The 19,977-nt window shown below is 46.3% G+C and overlaps 1 protein-coding gene across 1 annotated transcript in view; it reads right to left on the reverse strand.

Moving 5' to 3' along the window:
- Positions 1 to 19,977, reverse strand: part of CAPN8 (calpain 8) — a 70,172-nt gene that overhangs the window by 41,663 nt on the left and 8,532 nt on the right. The window contains exon 2 of the mRNA XM_043924368.1: positions 18,649 to 18,718. Within this exon, the coding sequence (XP_043780303.1) occupies positions 18,649 to 18,718 (70 nt within the window). The remainder of the gene's footprint in view (positions 1 to 18,648; positions 18,719 to 19,977) is intronic.

Here is a 19,977-nt window from a genome sequence, read left to right on the forward strand (position 1 = left end):
CTCCCTCCCTGGAGCAGTTCTGCCCAGGCTGACCTGGTGGTGCACAAGACCAGGGGGATGAATGAATCAGCCACGTTCACACTCCCTGCATCAGAGCAGAACCCTCCACTGACTTTCCAGTCCCCTTTGAATCATTTAGTACATCTCCCCCACCTCATACCTGCCTCCAACCCTCCTTGGAAAACATCTCTGGGAGGTTCCCTTCCTTCAGGTTTAGGGAGTATGTCTTGTATGTCAGTCAGCATCACTCACCAGCACTTGGCAAGCACTGCTGGTGTAGGACACTGGGACAAGAGAGATGTCAAAGACGTGACCCCTGCCTTCAGGAAGCCAGCAAGCTTAAAAGAGTCAAAACAGCATGGCTTTTGCCCTCAGAAAGCCTGGGTTTAAATTCTCAGGCCCCAATTAGCCTGCCAAGTAACGCGTAGCAATTCCTTAATTCTTATGATCTGTGGTTTTCTAATCTGTAAAATGGGTTTATGTCTCACAATTTATCATACAGGATCATTTGAGCAAAAAGAACTTATTTGTAGCAACAGGGATGTTTAAACATAAATAGCAACTTCCAGTTAGGTAGAGAGGAAATTAGGACATAAAAAATACAAAAGATGCACACGGTTGTACATGTAACAGCAGACATATTTTTAGAGGGTCTCTTGAGTATTTTGATTAATGGTCCCCTGAGGGTAAGCCAGCTTCTCTTTACCCCAACCCCATTTACCAATACAGTTTCAGAGTGGGCAGAGAGAGACGAGCAATAAGAGGTGGGCTTTAAAACTCCAGAGCAAGGAGCAGGGGCCCGAATGGGGTGAGATGAGCCCAGAGGACAATGTCTCCTGGGCCCTCCTCACTGGGATTCAGAGAAAACCACTGTGGGGAAACTTCTACACCACAGAGGGAGTGGGCAGCCTCCACAGAATTAAGAATGTGGTGAGCCATGATGGACACAGGTGTTTGGCTGACTCTCAGAAAATCCCCCAAGTTTCCCTGTGGCCTCAACAAAAAAAAGGGCAGAGGCCACCAGCATGCAGGCAGGGAGCAGGCTGAGCAACCCTGGCAGACACGGCTAGTCTGCACATGGGGCCCCAGCTGGCCGGGCCTCCTCACCATCTTGGGAAGGAGAGGACAGAGGAGAGGGATCTGGAAGACTAAACAGTTACCCCAAGGGACCGAGCTACACCAAAGAAGGCTCTTTCAACTACTGGGTTGGACAAAGTTTCAGGCTGAACTGGACTAAGTGTAGTTCTCCACTTCGCTAGGCAGGGCTCCTGAGGAAGATGAAAGCAGCTTTAGATCTCAGACATGCGCTAAGTGTCAAACCCAGGGACTCCAGAGAGGCTGCCTGAGATGAACTTTCAGGAAGTCTCCGGCGATGAGCGACATTTCTGCTCAGAAGCGACGACTCCAGTGGCCTTCCTAAGGCCAAACAGGAGCCTCTGTGCCTCCTGGAATAGCAGCCGGGGGCTCTCAGGCTCTGTCTGCGGCAGTCTCTTTCCTGGGTCAAAGGAAACGTGTCCAGGAACAGGTCACACTCACAGGGCAGACATGAGCCCCTACACCCGGCTCCCCTGCCCGGGTCCATTCAGCGTTAGCACTTCCCGATCTGGGTCACGTGTAAAGTGCCTGCATCTTCTTGGAACCTGCAGATGTGCTGTGGGCTAAAGGATTGTGCACATCCCGTCCCCAGTAAATCCCGCCAAGTTCTGAGGCAGGTTAGTCCGATGGTTTCTGTAAGTTCTTACAAAATGGAAATGAGAGGAAAAGGCACTCCAGGTTCAGCCCTTCACCTTCCAAGAGTTTCCCTGAAATTGCATAAGTGCGCCCCCTCTGTTAGTGTTCCCCATAGCAGGAGAGTGCCTTCCTGCATTTGAACCTTTCGGGCTCTGCACTGGGTAAAGCAGGCATCTAGTCCCCACTTTCCAGATTCGTAACACTGAGGCCCTGAGCAGCTCAAGGTCAGTCAGTGTCAGAGTCCGGTCTAGCCCAGCAAGACGATTAGCTCACTGCATTCCCACACCCCGTGGAGCCCTCAGAAGCCAAAGCAAATGGAATTATCCCACCATATGAAATGTTATGCCTAGACACCTGAGCAAGAGGATCATTTGCAGGATTCCATGAAACTGATGAAAGTGACTTTGGAGACCTGCTCCTGAACCAAACCCAAAGAGAACCTGGCAGGGTGACAGCGGTGACAGCTAAGGAAGAGAAGATGGGGTTCCAGGCACAGTGGGCCTGCAAGGGAACGGGGAGAGCCTCAGAGGGCTGAAAATGGGCCTTGGGGAAAGTGGGGAAGCCTTCAACGTTTCTGTGATTCTGCATCAAAAGTCAAGGGAGAAGTGGAAGGTGTCACACCCCATGGCCTTGTCTTTTTTTTTTTTTTTTTTTTTTTTTTTCAGAAAAAACACACCCCTCAAAAGTCAACAACTGGGACTTCCAGTGTGGTCTGCAGGTAAGACTCCGAGCTCTGAATGCAGGAGGCCGAGGTTTGATCCCTGGTCAAGGAACTAGATGCCGCATGCCTTAACTAAAGATTCTGTGTGCCACAATTAAGACCCAGTGCGGCCAAATAAATAAATAATATTTTTCTGTAAAAAAATCAACAATTGAAGCAATCTAAACGTCTATCAATAGATGACTGGATATAAGAAGATGGGGGCCGATACATACAATGGAATACTATGCAGCCATAAAAAAGACTTAATTTTTTGCCATTTGGTGGCTGCCAAGGTCTATCGAAAGGGAGAAATGGAGAGATATTAAATTGATATAAAATTTAAGTTGTCTAAGATTACTTCTAGAGATCTGATATAGGACATACCATATCTGACATGGTGCCTATAGTTAACAATAGTCTATTGTGCACTTAACAGTTTAAGAGGGTAGATCTCATGTGAAATGTTCTTACCAGAAAAGTCAATAAAATGAAAAAAGGAACACGAGGAAACTTTTGGAGGTGAGAGATATTACTTTGATTGTGGTGATGGTTTCACAGGTGTATGCTGTCTCAAAGCTCATTAAACTGTATACATTAAAAAAGAAAACTACAGTCATGGAGATCTAACATGGCCTTTTGGAAGTACCTGGATTTGTGAGGGCCATGAAAGAAAAAGGATGAAAGGACAGTCCTTGTAGATCAAATAAAAACAAAAACCGGAAAAAGAAGCCAACAGTTGATTCATTCTAAGATCTAGCACAAAGCTGCAGTTATTACATGAGTGCTGCAAAAATCTAAGAAAACATTTTTCAGAATTTTTTGTATCATTTTTCAAAGTGGCATACACCAAACCTTTTTAGACACTATTTACCGATGAAGGTGGGCCTCTTCTGATACAGCTCATCCTCATATAATGAGGGTTTCTCGTCTTGCGGCTTGTCCATCGAAGGGTGTTTCCACTTTCTCCACTACTACAGCACGTCTAGTGGAACTTGCCCTTGATGACAAGCTTCCACGTGGCCCCACTGCCCAGGACCAGAGCCCCAAATTCTTCCCCCAGCATCACAGCCCTCCACCATCTAGCTGCTCCCTGCTTTCCATCCCCAGCCTTTGCATTCCTACTCCCTCTGGGCTGCAGCCCCACCACTTTCCTTCAAGTCCTCCCTGGTGTCCCGCTTTTCCTAGATGAAGGACCCTTGCTTATACTCCTTCTGTTACCTGAAAACCTCCTCACTGGGAGAGGAGACACAGTGCCAGTTTGTTCAAAGAAGACACTTAATATGAGTAAAATGAAGGAATGAGCTGTGAAAGTTCTTTCTGATTCTGACAGATTCAAATGTCTGTTAAGACATACATCCCTTCTCTCTTGGGAGCATCCCACTGTCAACCACCCCTGGATCTGCCACCTAATCCCCACCTCCTGCTGTACCTGTAAATTAAGAACCTACCACGCCTTACTGGAATATCTTCTTCACTTTATGGCTGTGTTAGAGCAAAGTACCATTGTTCTGGAAGCAGGATCCCAGAGCACATCAATCCCTAATATTTTGAATGTCCAGAAGCAGGAGGTGGAATACTGGAGTCACCCTGGGAGGAATATCACCAATACATTTTCCAGGATTAGCCCCCAAAATCCTATCGGTATTTTTCTGAACAATGGTGGCATGACTCCTTATGGCAAGTATAATTTTTACATCCTCAAAATCACTCCTTTCAAGCTGCACTATATATAATAAAGCACACTAAATAATCCACTTTTGCGGCTCCCCCCATAGGTCAGCTCGCATCTCCACTCCTGGTTCCCATGACTACCCTGAAGGCAGCCCTCACATCTGACAGCAGAGCTGGGCACCCAAGGCAGCTAGAACCCATCACTACATTCAGCAGAGGGTAATTCTGGGCGAGAGGATGGGGGTGGGGTTCTTCAGTTTCCAGGAGCTCAGAGCATCCCAGAGAGTTAATGCAGCATCAAAAAAGAAGAAGAAAATGGGAAAGGTTGGCAGGTCATCTTTTGAGTCAGAGGCCATCTTGCTTTACCTTCAAAGTGATCAGTGGGGAAGAAAAAAGAAAACTCTTCACAGTTGAGGGAACTTATTTAAATGATTTCAGAATTTCTTTCTAGTTGTTCAGGGAGCCACCCCCCCCACCAAGGCCAATTCTCATCTAATTTCTCCTATTGTTGAAGGAATAAGGTTGATAACATGAAACTGCTTGAGGACATCCTATCCCCAAACCCCCTGCTTCAAATCATAACTTTAATGCTATTTAGAAGGGGAAATTTCTTATATAGATTATAAAATGAAATTGATTCCAAGGAGGGGAAAAAATCAGTAAGTAAATACATTTGGGGCTTATGTAAATACATCTCAGAGCTAGTTTCCAGGAACTGGCTTGCTTACTGAGTTTAATTATAATACTCTTTGGATTCAAACGCCAGAAGCCAGGTTCCAATGGAGAGAGAAATAAAAAGATAAGTGCTAAAGATTCATCACAAGCTCTGGCCAAGGCTGAAACACAATGAGGTAAAAAGTGATCCTTCACTGTTTGTGCTGAGGCAGAATAAGCATGCGTGCATGCTAAGTCGCTTTAGTCGTGTCCTACTCTTTGCAACCCCAGGGACTGTAGCCCACCAGGCTCCTCTGTCCATGGAATTCTCCAGGCAAGAATATTGGAGTGGGTTGCCATGTCCTCCTCCAGGGGATTTTCCTGACTCGGGGATCGAACCTGCTTCTCTTACATCTCCTGCATTGGCAGCCAGGTTCTTTACCACTAGTGCCACCTAGGAAGCCTGAAGCAGAGTACATGGCTTATCAAAAGCCTAATTCCAAAAACGATGGTAAACAGTGTGGCGCCCCCAAATCCGTCCTGGGATCCTCAGGCTTCCAAATGGACACGTGGGTCCTCAAAGTGTGACAAACAAGAAGCACAGCCTAAAGGAGAGTCTCCACGGCAAGATGAGGACGGCCTTCCACATATTAAAACATAAGGTGAAAGGCCTTCCCTGAAAGTCCAGTGGTTAAGACACAGTGCTTTCACTGCAGGGGGCACGGGTTCAATCCCCAGTTGGGGAACTAAGATTCCACACGCCATGCAGCACAGCCAAGAAACAAACAAACAAAACAAGAGAGCAGGTAAGTGAGCAGAGATATAAAGCGCCTGGAGCCCAGTAGGGTGTTGTCAACAGAAAGCAAGGTATTTTTATGCTGGGGAAACATCCTGAGTATAGTGGCTAAGAGCAAAAAGAGACAGAAAGGAATCAAAGCTCTTAGAAGGAGGGGCAGAGGTGACCCTGGCCAGGTCGCTGGGCAGGGGGCCACAGAGAAAGCAATTTCCAGCAGCAGCCAGGGCAGGCATGCCTGGGGCTGGTCTACAAGAGAATAGTGTTTCTTCAAAGACGAGAGTAAGGACGGTGAGCAGCAGTTCAAGAGGCTCGGCAGGGTAAAACGTGACTAGAGTGCAGGAAGTCCAAAGGGCCAATGGCATAACTCAAGCCCAGTAGGGCCATGGTGTAGACAAAAGAGGATAAACCAGTCACAACTGGCTTGCAGATCTGCTGGGCTTGGGCAGTGCTGGCCGGCATAGTGATGCGCGTGTCTGAATTGGGAGGTTTCACATAAACAACCAGATTTCTGGCTTCTCTGAAAAACTACCAAATCCAGCCAAAATTCCTCTAGTCATTCTACAAATATTCATTAAGCACCTACACTGTGCCAAGCAATATTCTAGGCCCTAAGGATATAACAGTGGTGGGGAGGGGGTGGAAATCCTCCATGTGATGGAGTTTCCATTTTAGTGGGAAAGACAAGCTAAATAAATCCACATGCCAGGTGGTTATATATGCCATGAAGGAAAAGGAAGCCAGGTGGGATGAGTGAGAGTCACGAAGGGGCTGCATTTGAAGGTAGGGCAGTTGGGGTTAGCCTCCTGGTTCCTTGGGTACCGTCCAGTTCAAGCTGGGGGATGGCTCCCGGTCATGCAGGGCATGGTCTCCAGCTTGCCACAGTCCCCACTGCTTGCTCCTGTTACCTACTACTGGCCTAGAGGAGCAGGCAAAAGGGCAAGATGGCAAGAGGGAGGTGACAGGAACCGACAGGGCCAGGAGAAAGTCCCTGAAAGAGACGGGCATCTGGGAAGGGCTTGTAAAATGGCTTAAACCGGAGCAATGGAGACACTGCTTGTTCTCCACCTTCAAATCAATGTAGCCTCTTAGAACAAAGGAAGCATCTGTCCTTCCTCCGGTGAGCGGATGGCATGGATTTGCTTCCGGGAAGACCAGGTCTTGTTGGAGGAGAGAGCAGAGGAGGGGAAAGGAGGACCCATTTATCTGTCCTGCGGGTGGTGGGAACCAGAGGTATAACCTGTGAACCGCAGCTTGGATGCGCCTGCGGAAGCTTCTAGTAAACGCCCCCTGGCTGAACCAAACTCCACGGAGGCCCAAGCACAGTCGGCAGCTTCATGCAGCCGACCAGCTCCTGCACCAGCTGGTCTCCACCTCAGCTCCTTCCTCTCGGTGAGGAGCCCCTGCACGCGGCACACACAGGCTCCCTGCAGGCTTGGGGACCCGATGTAGCATACTCAGTGCTCGGTCAACTACACCGTCTGCAGCGGGCCCCCGGTCCAAAGGGAGTGATGCCCTTTGACCGGCCTCATTGAAGGGAGCAGCGGTGTGCCCGCTAAGAAGCCAGAGAGAGTGGAAGGAACCCAAGACTCACAGCTGGTGCCTGATGGGCAAACCGTCCTTGCGCCCTGGGGTGGTGTCTGAATGTGGGAACCTAACCCGGGGATGGGAGTTCCCTGAGGCACAGAGTCGGGCCTTAACAGTGGGGGTCCTATTGAGTCCGTGGATGACGCTACAGTTACGGTCCTCTAAAAATATAGGACAGAAGTATTGGGTTGGCCAAAAAGTTCATTCGGGGTTTTCCGTAAGGTGCTACAGAAAAATCTGAACAAACTTTTTGGCCCACCCAGTGTGTCTGCCACCACCTCTCTGAGCAGGCATCAGCCACACTCTGAACTGGGTTTTCAGACCCAAACCTCAGGCTGCTCAGCCAAGGTGGAGCTCAAGGAGCACTCCCCCCACCGGCTGGGACCACTTGCCCCCTCCTTATCAGTTTAGTAACCTCCAGGGCGAGAGGTGGTCTCCCTAGGGACTCAGAGGCTGGCCTGCACTTTTTGCATCTCTCTTAGGAAGTGAGGGACAGTCAGGATATCTCTTAGTAAAACTGAAGGGCACTAACAAAATTCCCTTTGCTGCAAAAAGAAATCTACCCCTGGTAGAAGCAGCCTAACATCCTAGTAATGCAGAGTTCTTAATCTTTCCTATGTCTGAACCCTTTGGCAGTTTAGTGAAATCAAGATCTGATCCCAGGATAATGTTTCTAAATGGATAAAGTAAAATATAGGACTACAGAAACTACATTGAAACAATTATTGAAATATTTTTTAAATTATAGTAAGGTTTCTACTTCTTTATTAATATTCTATATAAAAGATTTGGAGTGGGGTCTAATAAGCAGCATCATTATGAAGTAATGATGAATATAAGTGGTATTTTGAGATATTTGCAACAATCATAATGTAATATGAATATGATCCATGATTTCTATTACCGTGCTTCATTACTTGCATTCATACCAAAAGGAAATAAGTTAGTGAGGGTTAGTGTAACTAAAGATGTAAGAGTACAATTCTTTCACGCTCTTAAGATTCTGTTCTACATACAAATCCTCCTTAATACATTGGTTCAAATTCATACTAAAGTGTAAATGGTTGCCCTGGACCCTTTTCTCAGAGTGGATGAGACAGTGGTGTTAGTGGGACCAAACATGAGGACACTAAGCACTAGGGATCAAATAGAAGGGAAAGATATTTCACAAAGAAGGCGAATCACTGAAAGCAGAAGACCATTAACAAAAGCAAATTTCCCCTTGTCACTTAATGACTGGGCTACAAGTTACTGTCATCTGCAGAAGTCTAACCCTGTACTCTCCAGAACCAATGAGGGAGTCTGGTGCCTTTGAGTTCTCTGAGCCTTCCCTGGATTGCTCATTAAAAGTACCTAGTGAATTGACTTACTTTGCCCCAGACCTCAAAGGATGCTACTGATCAAAAGGTATCAAGAAAAATGCCTGTGAAGATGCTGACACCAGCCCCAACTGCTGAGGGCTGTGGGGGCCCGGCCTCTGTTCCAGGAGAGCAGGCCTTTCTTGGTGGGGGAGTGTGGCTCACAGAGAAAAATCGATGCAAGGGTTGCATCAGAGAAGGTGCCTGGACTTAGGTGTCCTTGTTCACTCTTTTTTGTCTATGGAGACAAGTGAAACCAGCCAGTTATTCCTTTTTTGAAACAAAAATATCAAATATAAAAACCCTACTCGACAAATACAACAAAGATGAAAAAGACATCAATTTCATAAAGGTGAAGAGAAAAACCAAGTCACTAGAGAAAGGAAGAGATAAGTACACATGAACACACACAGAGAGAGAAGACGGAGAGTGGAAAATAGCAGGATAAAGAGAGAAGCCCCAATACTCACCAAAACCTTCAAAGAAAAGCTTAGCTCCCTCACTAATCCTGCTCTGCATGGAAAATAAACCACCACTAGATCAAAAGCCTGGATAAACATTGTTTCACATTTGTTATTCAGAAAGCACTCTCTAATTCCTATCTAAATTCTGCAAGTCTGTTTCTCCTTTGTTAAGGAAAAAAATCTGCTCCTCATTCCTGAAAGCAGCAGGGCATAAAAGATACCCAAAGATACATAAAGTCCTGTTGCATTTTCACAACTGTAGGCATAAGTGATACCCTGTCTCAATGTTTCCCCACCTGAGAATGCAGTTTGGTGAGGGTGGTGGGCCTGCGTGGCTCTGCTGAGCCTGGAGAGACAGGCTGACTCAGAGCAGCATCCTTCCTTGGGGGCCACAAGATCCAGCAAGCAGAAGGAGCTGGCTTCCTCCCCGTGTTCCTTTACTCACAGCCACCGCAGGGCCTTGGGACAATGTCATTCCTGAAGTCCCTGGGACATAAGTACTTTCGGTGATCTGAGTATAGATAAGCCAACAAGCTGGTTTGCATGAACTTTGAAATCCTTCAAAAATAAAGATGACCCACAAACTGCAAAACAATTATACCAAAGAAACTTTCACACTGTTAAGAAAGTTCTAGGACCCACAACAGGTTTCCCAACCTGGGTATCTGGCAAAGGGATTGAGAACCCCCAGAAAATTTGACTTTGGAGGCCAGTGGGATTTGATTGCAGAACTTACACAGGGCTGGGGAAACAGACTCTTGGAGTGCACAAACAAAATCTTGTGTGCACGAGGACCCAGGAGAATTGAGACAGTCACAAGAGACTGACCCAGACTTGCCTGTGAGTGTCCAGGAGTCTCCAGCGGAGGCGTGGGTTGGCAGTGGCCTGCTGCAGGGTCAGGGGCCCTGAGTGTAGCAGTGCGTGCATGGGACCTTTAGAAGGGGGTCACCATTATCTTCATCACCTCCATGACAGTTTGGTCTCAGGTCAAACAACAGGGAGGGAACACAGCCCTGCCCATCAACAGAAAACTGGATTAAAGATTTACTGAGCATGGCCCCACCCATCAGAACAAGAGCCAGTTTCCCCCATAGTCAGTCTCTCCCATCAGGAAGCTTCCATAAGCCTCTTATCCTTATCATCAGAGGGTGGACAGAATGAAAACCACAATCACAGAAAACTAATCAAACTGATCACATGGACTACAGTCTTGTATAACAATGAAACTATGAGCCAGGCCCCATAGGGCCACCCAAGACAAACAGGCCACGGTGGAAAGTTCTGACAAAATGTGGACCGCTGGAGAGGGGAATGGCAAACCACTTTGGTATTCTTGCCTTGAGAACCCCATGAATAGTATGAAAAGGCAAAAAGATATAACACTGGAAAGATGAACTCCCCAGGTCGGTAGGTGCTCAGTATGCTACTGGAGATCAGTGGAGAAATAACTCCAGAAAGAATGAAGAGATGGAGCCAAAGTGAAAACAATGCCCATTTGTGGATGTGATTGGTGATGGAAGTAAAGTCTGATGCTATAAAGAGCAATACTGCATAGGAACCTGGAATGTTAGGTCCATGAATCAAGGTAAATTAGAAGTGATCAAACAGGAGATGGCAAGAGTGAATGTCAACATTTTAGGAATCAGTGAACTGGAATGGGTGAATTTAATTCAGATGAGCATTATATCTACTACTGTGGGCAACAATCCCTTAGAAGAAATGGAGTAGCCCTCAGAGTTAACAGAAGAGTCTGAAATGCAGTACTTGGATGTAATCTCAAAAATGAAAGAATGCTCTCTCCTCATTTCCAAGGCAAACCATTCAATATCACAGTAATCCAAGCCTATGCCCCAACCAGTAATGCTGAAGAAGCTGAAGTTAAACGGTTCTATGAAGACATACAAGACCTTCTAGAACTAACACCAAAAAAAGATGTCCTTTTCATCATAGGGGACTGGAATGCAAAAGTAGGAAGAAACACCTTGAGTAACAGGCAAACTTGGCCCTGGAGTACAAAATGAAGCAGGGCAAAGGCTAACAGAGTTTTGCCAAGAGAACTCACTGGTCATAGCAAACACCCTCTTCCAACAACACAAGAGAAGACTCTACACATGGACATCACCAGATGGTCAACACTGAAATCAGATTGATTATAGTCTTTGCAGCTGAAGATGGAGAGGCTCTATACAGTTAGCAAAAACAAGACCGGGAGCTGACTGTGGCTCAGATCATGAACTCCTTATTGCCAAATTCAGACTTAAATTGAAGAAAGTAGGGAAAACCACTAGACCATTCAGGTATGACCTAAATCAAATCCCTTATGCTTTATATAGTACAAGTAACAAACAGATTCAAGGGATTCGATTTAATAGACAGAATGCCTGAAGAACTAAGAACAGAGGTTTGTGACACTGTACAGGAGGCAGTGATCAAGACCTTCCCCAAGAAAAAGAAATGCAAAAAGGCAAAATGGTTGTCTGAGGAGGCCTTACAAATAGCTGAGAAAAGAAGAGAAGCTAAAGGCAAAGGAGAAAAGGAAAGATATTCCCATTTGAATACAGAGTTCCAAAGAATAGCCAGGAGAGATAAGAAAGCCTCCCTCAGTGATCAATGCAAAGAAATAGAGGAAAACAACAGAATGGAGGCGGGAGGGGGGGGGGGACAGAATGGGAAAGACTAGAGATCTCTTCAAGAAAATTAGAGATACCAAGGGAATATTTCATGCAAAGAGGGACACAATAAAAGACAGAAATGGTATGGACCTAACAGAAGCAGAAAATATTAAGAAGAGGTGGCAAGAATACACAGAACTATACAAAAAAGATCTTCACAACCCAGATAACCACAATGGTGTGATCACTCACCTAGAGCCAGACATCCAGGAATGCGAAGTCAAGTGAGCCTTAGGAAACATCACTACGAACAAAGCTAGTGGAGGTGATGGAATTCCAGTTGAGCTATTTCAAATCCTAAAAGATGATGCTATGAAAGTGCTGCACTCAATATGCCAGCAAATTTGGAAAACTCAGCGGGGGCCACAGGACAGTCAGTTTTCATTCCAGTCCCATAGAAAGGCAATGCCAAAGAATGTTCAAACTACTGCACAGTTGTACTCATCTCACATGCTGGCAAAGTAATGCTCAAAATTCTCCAAGCTAGGCTTCAACAGTACATTAACCATGAACTTCCAGATGTTCAAGCTGGATTTAGGAAAGGCAGAGGAACCAGAGATCAAACTGCCAACATCCGTTGGATCATTGAAAAAGCAAGAGAATTCCAGAAAAACACATACTTCTGCTTTATTGATTATGCCAAAGTCTTTGACTGTGTAGATCACAACAAACTGTGGAAAATTCTTCAAGAGATGGGAATACCAGACCACCTGACCTGCCTCCTGAGAAATCTGTATGCAGGTCAAGAAACAACAATTAGAACTGAACATGGAACAACAGATTGGTTCCAAATTGGGGAAGGAGTATGCCAAGGCTGTATATTGTCACCCTGCTCATTTAACTTATATGCAGATTACATCATGAGAAACGCTGGGCTGGATGAAGCACAAGCTGGAATCAAGATTGCTGGGAGAAATATCAGTAACCTCAGATACACAGATGATACCACCCTTGTGGAAGAAAGTGAAGAGGAAGAGAAGAGCCTCTTGATGAAAGTGAAAGAGGAGAGTGAAAAAGCTGGCTTAAAACTCAACATTCAAAAAACTAAGATCATGGCGTCTGGTCCCATCACTTCATGGCAAATAGATGGGGAAACAATGGAAACAGTGAGAGACTTTATTTTCTTGGGCTCTAAAATCACTGCAGATGGTGACTGCAGCCATGAAATTAAAAGATGCTTGCTCCTTGAGAGGAAAGCTATGACCAACCTAGACAGCATATTAAAAAGCAGAGACATTACTTTTCCCACAAAGGTCTGTCTAGTCAAAGCTATGGTTTTTCCAGTAGTCGTGTATGGATGTGAGAGTTGGACCGTAAAGAAGGCTGAGCACTTAAGAACTGATGCTTTTGAATGGTGGTGTTGGTGAAGACTCTTGAGAGTCCCTTGGACTGCAAGGAGATCCAACCAGTCCATCCTAAAGGAAATCAGTCCTGAATATTCATTGGAAGGACTGATGTTGAAGCTGAAGCTCCAATACTTTGGCCACCTGATGCAAAGAACTGACTCATTGGAAAAGACCCTGATGCTGGGAAAGATTGAAGGCAGGAGGAGAAGGGGAAGATAGAGGATGAGATGGTTGGATGGCATCACCAACTTGATGGACATGAGTTTGAGCAAGCTCTGGGAGTTGATGATAGACAGTGAAGCCCTGCGTCTTTTTTTGGGGGGTCACAAAAAGTCAGACACGACTGAGTGACTGAACTGAACTGAAAAAATAAAGACATGTTGTCAACTTCAGGATGGGATTTTTTTATTCCAAATATATTCCAAATGCCTGATCCAGCCTGACTGCTAAGAGTGATATTGGCAATAAAGGAAGAAAAAATACAAGTAGCCTCTGATTTAGGCTACCCTGTTTTCATGATTTAATAATGATACAAAGCAAAGGTTTTAAGAAACAAATCAGATGTAAGTAAACATTCATGGAGCCCTGCTACCCCCAGGCACTGTGGATTATAGAGACAAAGAAGAGAATCAGTCCCACCGTGCGTACAGGCTGGGCACCCAGGGTTATTACATCCACTTCTGCCCCCATTTACTGCCCACTATGGGAGGACAAGGAACCGTGTTAATTCCCTACCCATCACAACCACCAGGCAGGCTGGGTTTGACTATATCCCCACTCTACAGCTGTGCTAACTGAGGTGGTGAGGCCACAGGCAGACTGCGAAGACCCAGGTCTCCCTGCAGGGCTCTCTGCACTCCAGCTGTGAATGAGGCACTGCTGGTGGCAGATTCAGAGAAAGAGGAGAACGGCCCTTGGGGAGAAGCATTTCCTGGAGCGCTGCGGGGTGCTGGATTCAGGGGCGGGGGCTGGGGGTGGGGAGAGAAGAGGGCAGGACCAATGAGTCGGAAGGGCAAGGGTGACCTGGGGCGGGGAGAGCACAGTGTGGCCAGACCTGAAGTAGGCTTTCTCCATTCTGTCGGCCCACTGCCACCTCCTTTCGGAGAAGTGTTTTGGGGGAAGGCCTGCAGTCACAAGAGCAAGCCCATGACCCAGGCTAAACCAACCATAGAGTCCCCCACCCCTCCAACTGAAAGGCCCCTAGGAATGGGCAAAGAACCCAACTACCAGACCAGAGACTTTTTCTGAGATTAAACCAAAGCTGGTTCACGATCGTACCAAGTTGACATCTGGAACCTTAGTGGTCATCTCTTCCGCTGCTTGGAGCCTGCTTGGCCTGGGAGAGGGTGGAGCAGACACAGAGAGACCAGCAGAGACACGACAGGCAGAGAGAGCTCCAGGAACATCTGGATCCCTGGACCCAGCCTTCCCCAGGCCAGCGCTGCCCTTCCTTTCCCATGGTCCAGGGGGATGAGCCAACAACTTCTTTTTCCTTAAGCTGACTGAGTTGGATTTCTGAAGCCAGTGACCAAAGCAGTTGTGGCTGGTGCATGGTCATGATATATTGCATCAGGTGAATGAAGCCAGAAACATGAACTTCATGGTGGGACAAGATCTATTTCTGTGGCCTCAGAGGGACACGCATGGGTCAACAAGAGAGAGACAGACAGTGTAGGGACAAACAGCAGAGGGGCCGGCGAGGTGCCAGCAGTTCCCTGGGTGATGCACCAGCCATGGGCCTTCGCCGGAAATGGGTACCACAGACAGGGAATCCTACACTTAACAACTTACTCGCTCATGATACAGTGAGGCCCCGAGATCCCCTCATACTGGAGGGACACTGCGTGAGTGGCCCTTGCCAGATCTGGTGAGTGTGGGCTCTGCCAGGAAGACATGGAAAGGCTGAGGCTGAGGGAGACCCTTTCTTAGTGCACCGAGACGATGAGTGCCAGGCCTGAAGATCCAGGGAGGGCTTCTGTCTAGGGGCTGTTTCATCACCAGATCCCTAGTTGATTATGTGTGTGAAGGCAAACCACCCTGTCCTCCAGCAGAGACTGAGTCACCCAACAAAATGCATACGACACTGTGAGTAATTATCTGGAGCAACTGAATCTTTAGCATTGCAGACTTCCCAGTCTTTCATCCTATAATAACGTCACCAAAGAAAGTTAGCTCCTGGACTTCGCATGAGCACAGACTCTGGTGGGAGCCAAAGACTCACAAGGTAAGGACTCACATGAAGTTCTTGCAAGAGTTAGATTTTATATATATTATATTATATTATATTAAAACAGTTATCAAAATACATTTTTAAAATTAAGATAGAGTAAGATTCATGCCTCTTAACATTCTACATAAAAGTTTTGGAGTGGCACCTCATAAGCAGCATAATTATGAGGTAATGATGAGTATAAGTGGTATTTTGAGATATTTACAACAATTGTAACGTAACAGGAATATAATCCATGATTTCTATTACTGTGCTTCATTGCCTGCATTCATACCAAAAGGAAATAAGTTAGTAACTAAGATGTAACGGTGCAGTTCTTTCATGCTCTAGAAATAATACTCAACACACAGAGGCTCCTAGAACCCACTGACTCAAATTACACTGAAGTGTAAATAGTTGTCCTGGGTCCTTTCTCAGAGTAGATAAGACAATGGTGATAGTGAGACTGATCAAATAGAAGGGAGAGATATTCCACAATGACTGAAGCAGCCAAACTCCACGCCTGCTGACAAACACCCTTGCACACACAAGGACATTCACTGCAACATTTAATTTAATAGCAGGAGAGAGAAAATAACTCAAGTGTCCATGGATAGGAGACAGGCTAAATCAACAGTGGTACATCACACAATGGACTGCAATATTCTGAGTGGTCACAGAAGAACAAAGCTGTTGGACTTCCCTGGCGGTCCAGTAGGTAAGACTTTGAGTTTTCACTGCAGGGGGCGTGGGTTTGATCCCTGGTTTAGGAACTAAGATCCCACATACCATGAGGTACAGCCAAAAGATAAATAAAAACGGAAAAAAGAAAAGAATGAAGCCCTTCATACACTCACTTGGAAAGATCTCCAAGACATTTTATTAAGTGAAATAATGACAAATAATGGCAAGGTGCCAAATAGTATTTACTGAATGCTATCTTCAAGGCAAAAAAGAGATACAGATTAGAATACATTTTAAGATTTGCTTGAATTTGCATAAAGAAATACTGGATGGATTTTAAAACGCTTGTAGGGAAACAGAATAGATGGAGATAGATGGGAAGCCAAATTTTCACTCTGGACCTTTCAGTTTTCATTTTTGAATAGTGTGTACTCAAAATAAAAGTAAAATAACAGTGACACAAAGCTGTGTAAAGGACATCATTTTCATTATATAGATAAACTGTAAAAAAGTAACAATAATATTTAAAATCTGCATTAGACCCCACTGCGCTGTGTTGGATTCTGTCAAGCCTGCAAGGCACTGGGCAAGCATTAATCCCTGTCACTCCCTGACAGGTGCCACGTAACACCACCTCTTAATCTCTCCACGGTCCACCCACTGTTAAAGCCGCCAGGCCCAAGTCTCAGTCCACACGGATTGCTGTCATGCAGCTCCTGGCATCCACCCTGGGGCCAAGTTGCAGGCCCGGCACCCAGGTACCCACTTCGATGCTTGTTGCAGCTCCATCTGGTCCACAGGCCCTCTGGCCCCATACCAAGCACCCTTCAGGAAATTGGACTCAACAAGCCTTTCCGCTCTGTTCATTAAAATCCACCAAGGCAGCTCCGGGCTAACCCAGGGCGGCCTCCGCGGCGTCGCCCCAGCACTTTGATGTGAGTTGGATTCGGGGAGTCGGGTTCATTTCCTGCTCCTCCAGCCGCCGGCTCCATCAGCAGCACATGCTCACCATGGTAACGCTCTGGCCTCTTTTGGGAAACTCTCCTTCCTCCGAGCTTAAAACTATTCAAAGGAGGATCTCTCCAAGTCAATCAATTAAAAGACACTAAATACCTTTTCCAAAGTCAACCCATCTACAACAAGAAGTTGTTAAAAGCATAAATGTGAAGTTGTGTTTCCCTGAGATGCATGCTATATTAGGTTAAACATTTCGCTTGAAGTAAAAAGGCACAGTACACTTACCAGAACAAGAAAAGGTCAGAACACAAGCCCTCTGGGAGCCCTCACCTCACTCAAAGGCTGAGGACACGGAGGCTGTGGCTTTCAGGGACTGGGGCACACGTCTATGTGGTACCCGAATGGTTCTCAATGCTTTGTACTCACGCTCCATGAGCTCTGGCTAAGGGGATATTTGCTATACTCATTAAAGGACAGAACACTGGAAGCATTTAAAATGAATGCCAGCAGTTTTCAAAATCATAGAGGGTTTCCAGCAGGCTGAAGAGAACAGGTTTGCAGTGCAAGGAGAAAAAAGACAGAGGGGAAATCTCCGGAAAGATAAAAGGCGATGGGGCCATGTGGATGCGGAGATTTTGTTTGTTTGGCTGACTTTCAAGCAAGCAGGATTTGTTTCCTCCTGTCTTCGTTTCCAGTTCTATATCCTGCAGCTGTCACCGGCTGGCCGTTTAGAAAGCCGGCGAATTCAATTCAGAGCCATGTTGTCCCTAAAATGTCAGTGTTGTCCAACTCAAGGCAGAAACCGTGAGATCCTGGGATCAGGAGGGCTTATGAGATCAACAATGCTAATCTGCTATCAAACAGAACCTTGGTTTCCAACACTTAAGGCTAGAACTTACAAAACAAAATACATTATTCCTCTAACTTAACTGTGCCTGATTTGGAGGGAATATGAAAGATTGGAAAGTGAAGGTTCTTAATCCCATGATTCCTGGCCTAGGAAAGAAAGCTTGGATGCAAAGCTAGGATTTTTGTTTTCTTACTCATGAAAAGAGCATCTATTGTGACAGCAGGTGGCGCTAGTGGTGAAGAATCCGCCTGCAATGCAGAAGACAAAAGGGACTCGGGTTTGATCCCTGGGTGGAGAAGATCCCCTGGAGGAGGAAACAGCAATCCATTCCAGTATTCTTACCTGGAGACTCTCACGGACAGAGGAGCTTTGGACAGAGTCCAAGGGGTCACAAAGAGTTGAACATGACTAAAGCGACTTAGACGCCTAATTGTATACATGTGGCCACTCCACAGGACGAATCATGTCCACTTACAGGAAACTATTATCAACACACAGCACAAGGACTCTCCCACTGGTTCAGTGGCTAAAACTTCATACTCCCAATGCCAGAGGCCCACGTCTGATCCCTGGTCAGGGAGCTAGATCCCACATGCTGCAACTGAGAGTTTGCATGCCACAACTGAAAGATACAGCATGCTGCAACGAAAACCTGAAGCAGTCAAATAAATAAATATTAAAAAAAAAAAAAAAGAATACTAGCATTATCTACTGTATGCCTATAATCCTAGCTTGTGACTCTAGCATTAAAAAGGGTTAAATGAGCATATGGAAAATCTCTTGGTTAAAAGGAACCAAAGGGAGTTCCAGTATTCCAGACCCAGAGTGGAGACAGCAGTCTCAAAGACCCATACAGGTAAGTGACAGACCTAATGCAGACGGTCAAGTCTAACAGCGTAATCTGATGTTACTCATTACACACACACCTGCCCTCCCCCAAAACAAACAGGACTCTCCCCAGTGACTCACCCAGGGCACCCTGACAGATGTCTGTGCGCGTGGCTCCTCCAACGATAAACTGAGGGCTGGGGCACAATTCCTGGAAACAATCGGGGACAAAACACAAGTCACAAAGATGCCCAGTGATGGTGGCACCAAGGGTGAAGGAGCTTGATGGTCACAAAATTCATGGAAGAAGCCCAAGGGATCATCTATTGCATGTACCGCATTTTATCACCGAGGATTCTGAAGCCCAGAGAAGGCAGGAGAGCTGCCCACAGTCCCACAGCCAGGGGTGGCAAAGCAGGCGTTGGAGCCCACAGCTCCCCTTGTGAGCAGGCTTTTTATCACTATACATACGGTGTGGGTGTGTGGGTGTGAAGGCGGGGAGGCAGGAGAAAGGCAAAGGCTAAGATAATGACAGGATGAAACGTGATCTCACCGTTGGGACAACACCCCTATTTTTAGGGAGAGGATGAGGCTAATGTTTAGCACTCTAAGAAAATGCTCTGCACCCTGCGGACACTCATTAAACACTTGACCGAGTGATGATGACCCTGTGTGCTGATGGAAACACTGAGGCTTCAGGAAGTGTCCTGTCCAGAGAGGAGAACTCAACCTCACTCCCACATCTGACCTGCACTCTGCCACCTCCCTGCTCAGCTATCTCAGAGTGGCACTTGTCACAGACAAGCTCGTGGCCCTGGAGCTCTATTAGGGCACAAGAAGGCATCCTGTGGGCCTGCTTTCTTTCTGGATGTTTAGCAAGGGTGTACATCCAGCAAGGATGTACTCAGCGCCTGTTCCATACACGGTACTAGGTGCACCATATCGGGCAGGGGAAATGGGAGCATGGTGACACAGAGGGAAAGAACACACATGGTTCTTGGCCTCAAAGTGCTTTCAGCCTGCGTGGGAAACCAAGATAGACATCCATGACAAAAATCAGAGGCAAGGGACTTCCCTGGCGGGCCAGTGGTTAGGACTCTGCGCTTCCACCGTAGGGGGCTCGGGTTGGATCCCTGGTTGGGGAACTAAGATCCCGCAGGCCACGCAACATGGCCAAAAAATAAATAATAAATAAAAATTTTCTTTAAAAAAAATCAGAGGAAAAGCCAAGTGCCTAATACTGGAATGTAGACCACAGAAAACAAAAGGAGAAAAGGGAGAAAGGCCCACGAGGGATTATGCCTGAAAAGACTTATTAGGTGGTAGATGATACATGTGCATGAGAAAAGCAGAATCTAGGACAGACAACGGGCTTCCCAGGTGGCACTAGTGGTAAAGAATCTGCCTGCAATGCAGGAGACATAAGAGACAAAGGTTCGATCCCTGGGTTGGAAGATCCCTAGAAGAGGG

Source organism: Cervus elaphus, chromosome 14 (assembly GCF_910594005.1).
Source record: "Cervus elaphus chromosome 14, mCerEla1.1, whole genome shotgun sequence".
NCBI lineage: Eukaryota > Metazoa > Chordata > Mammalia > Artiodactyla > Cervidae > Cervus > Cervus elaphus.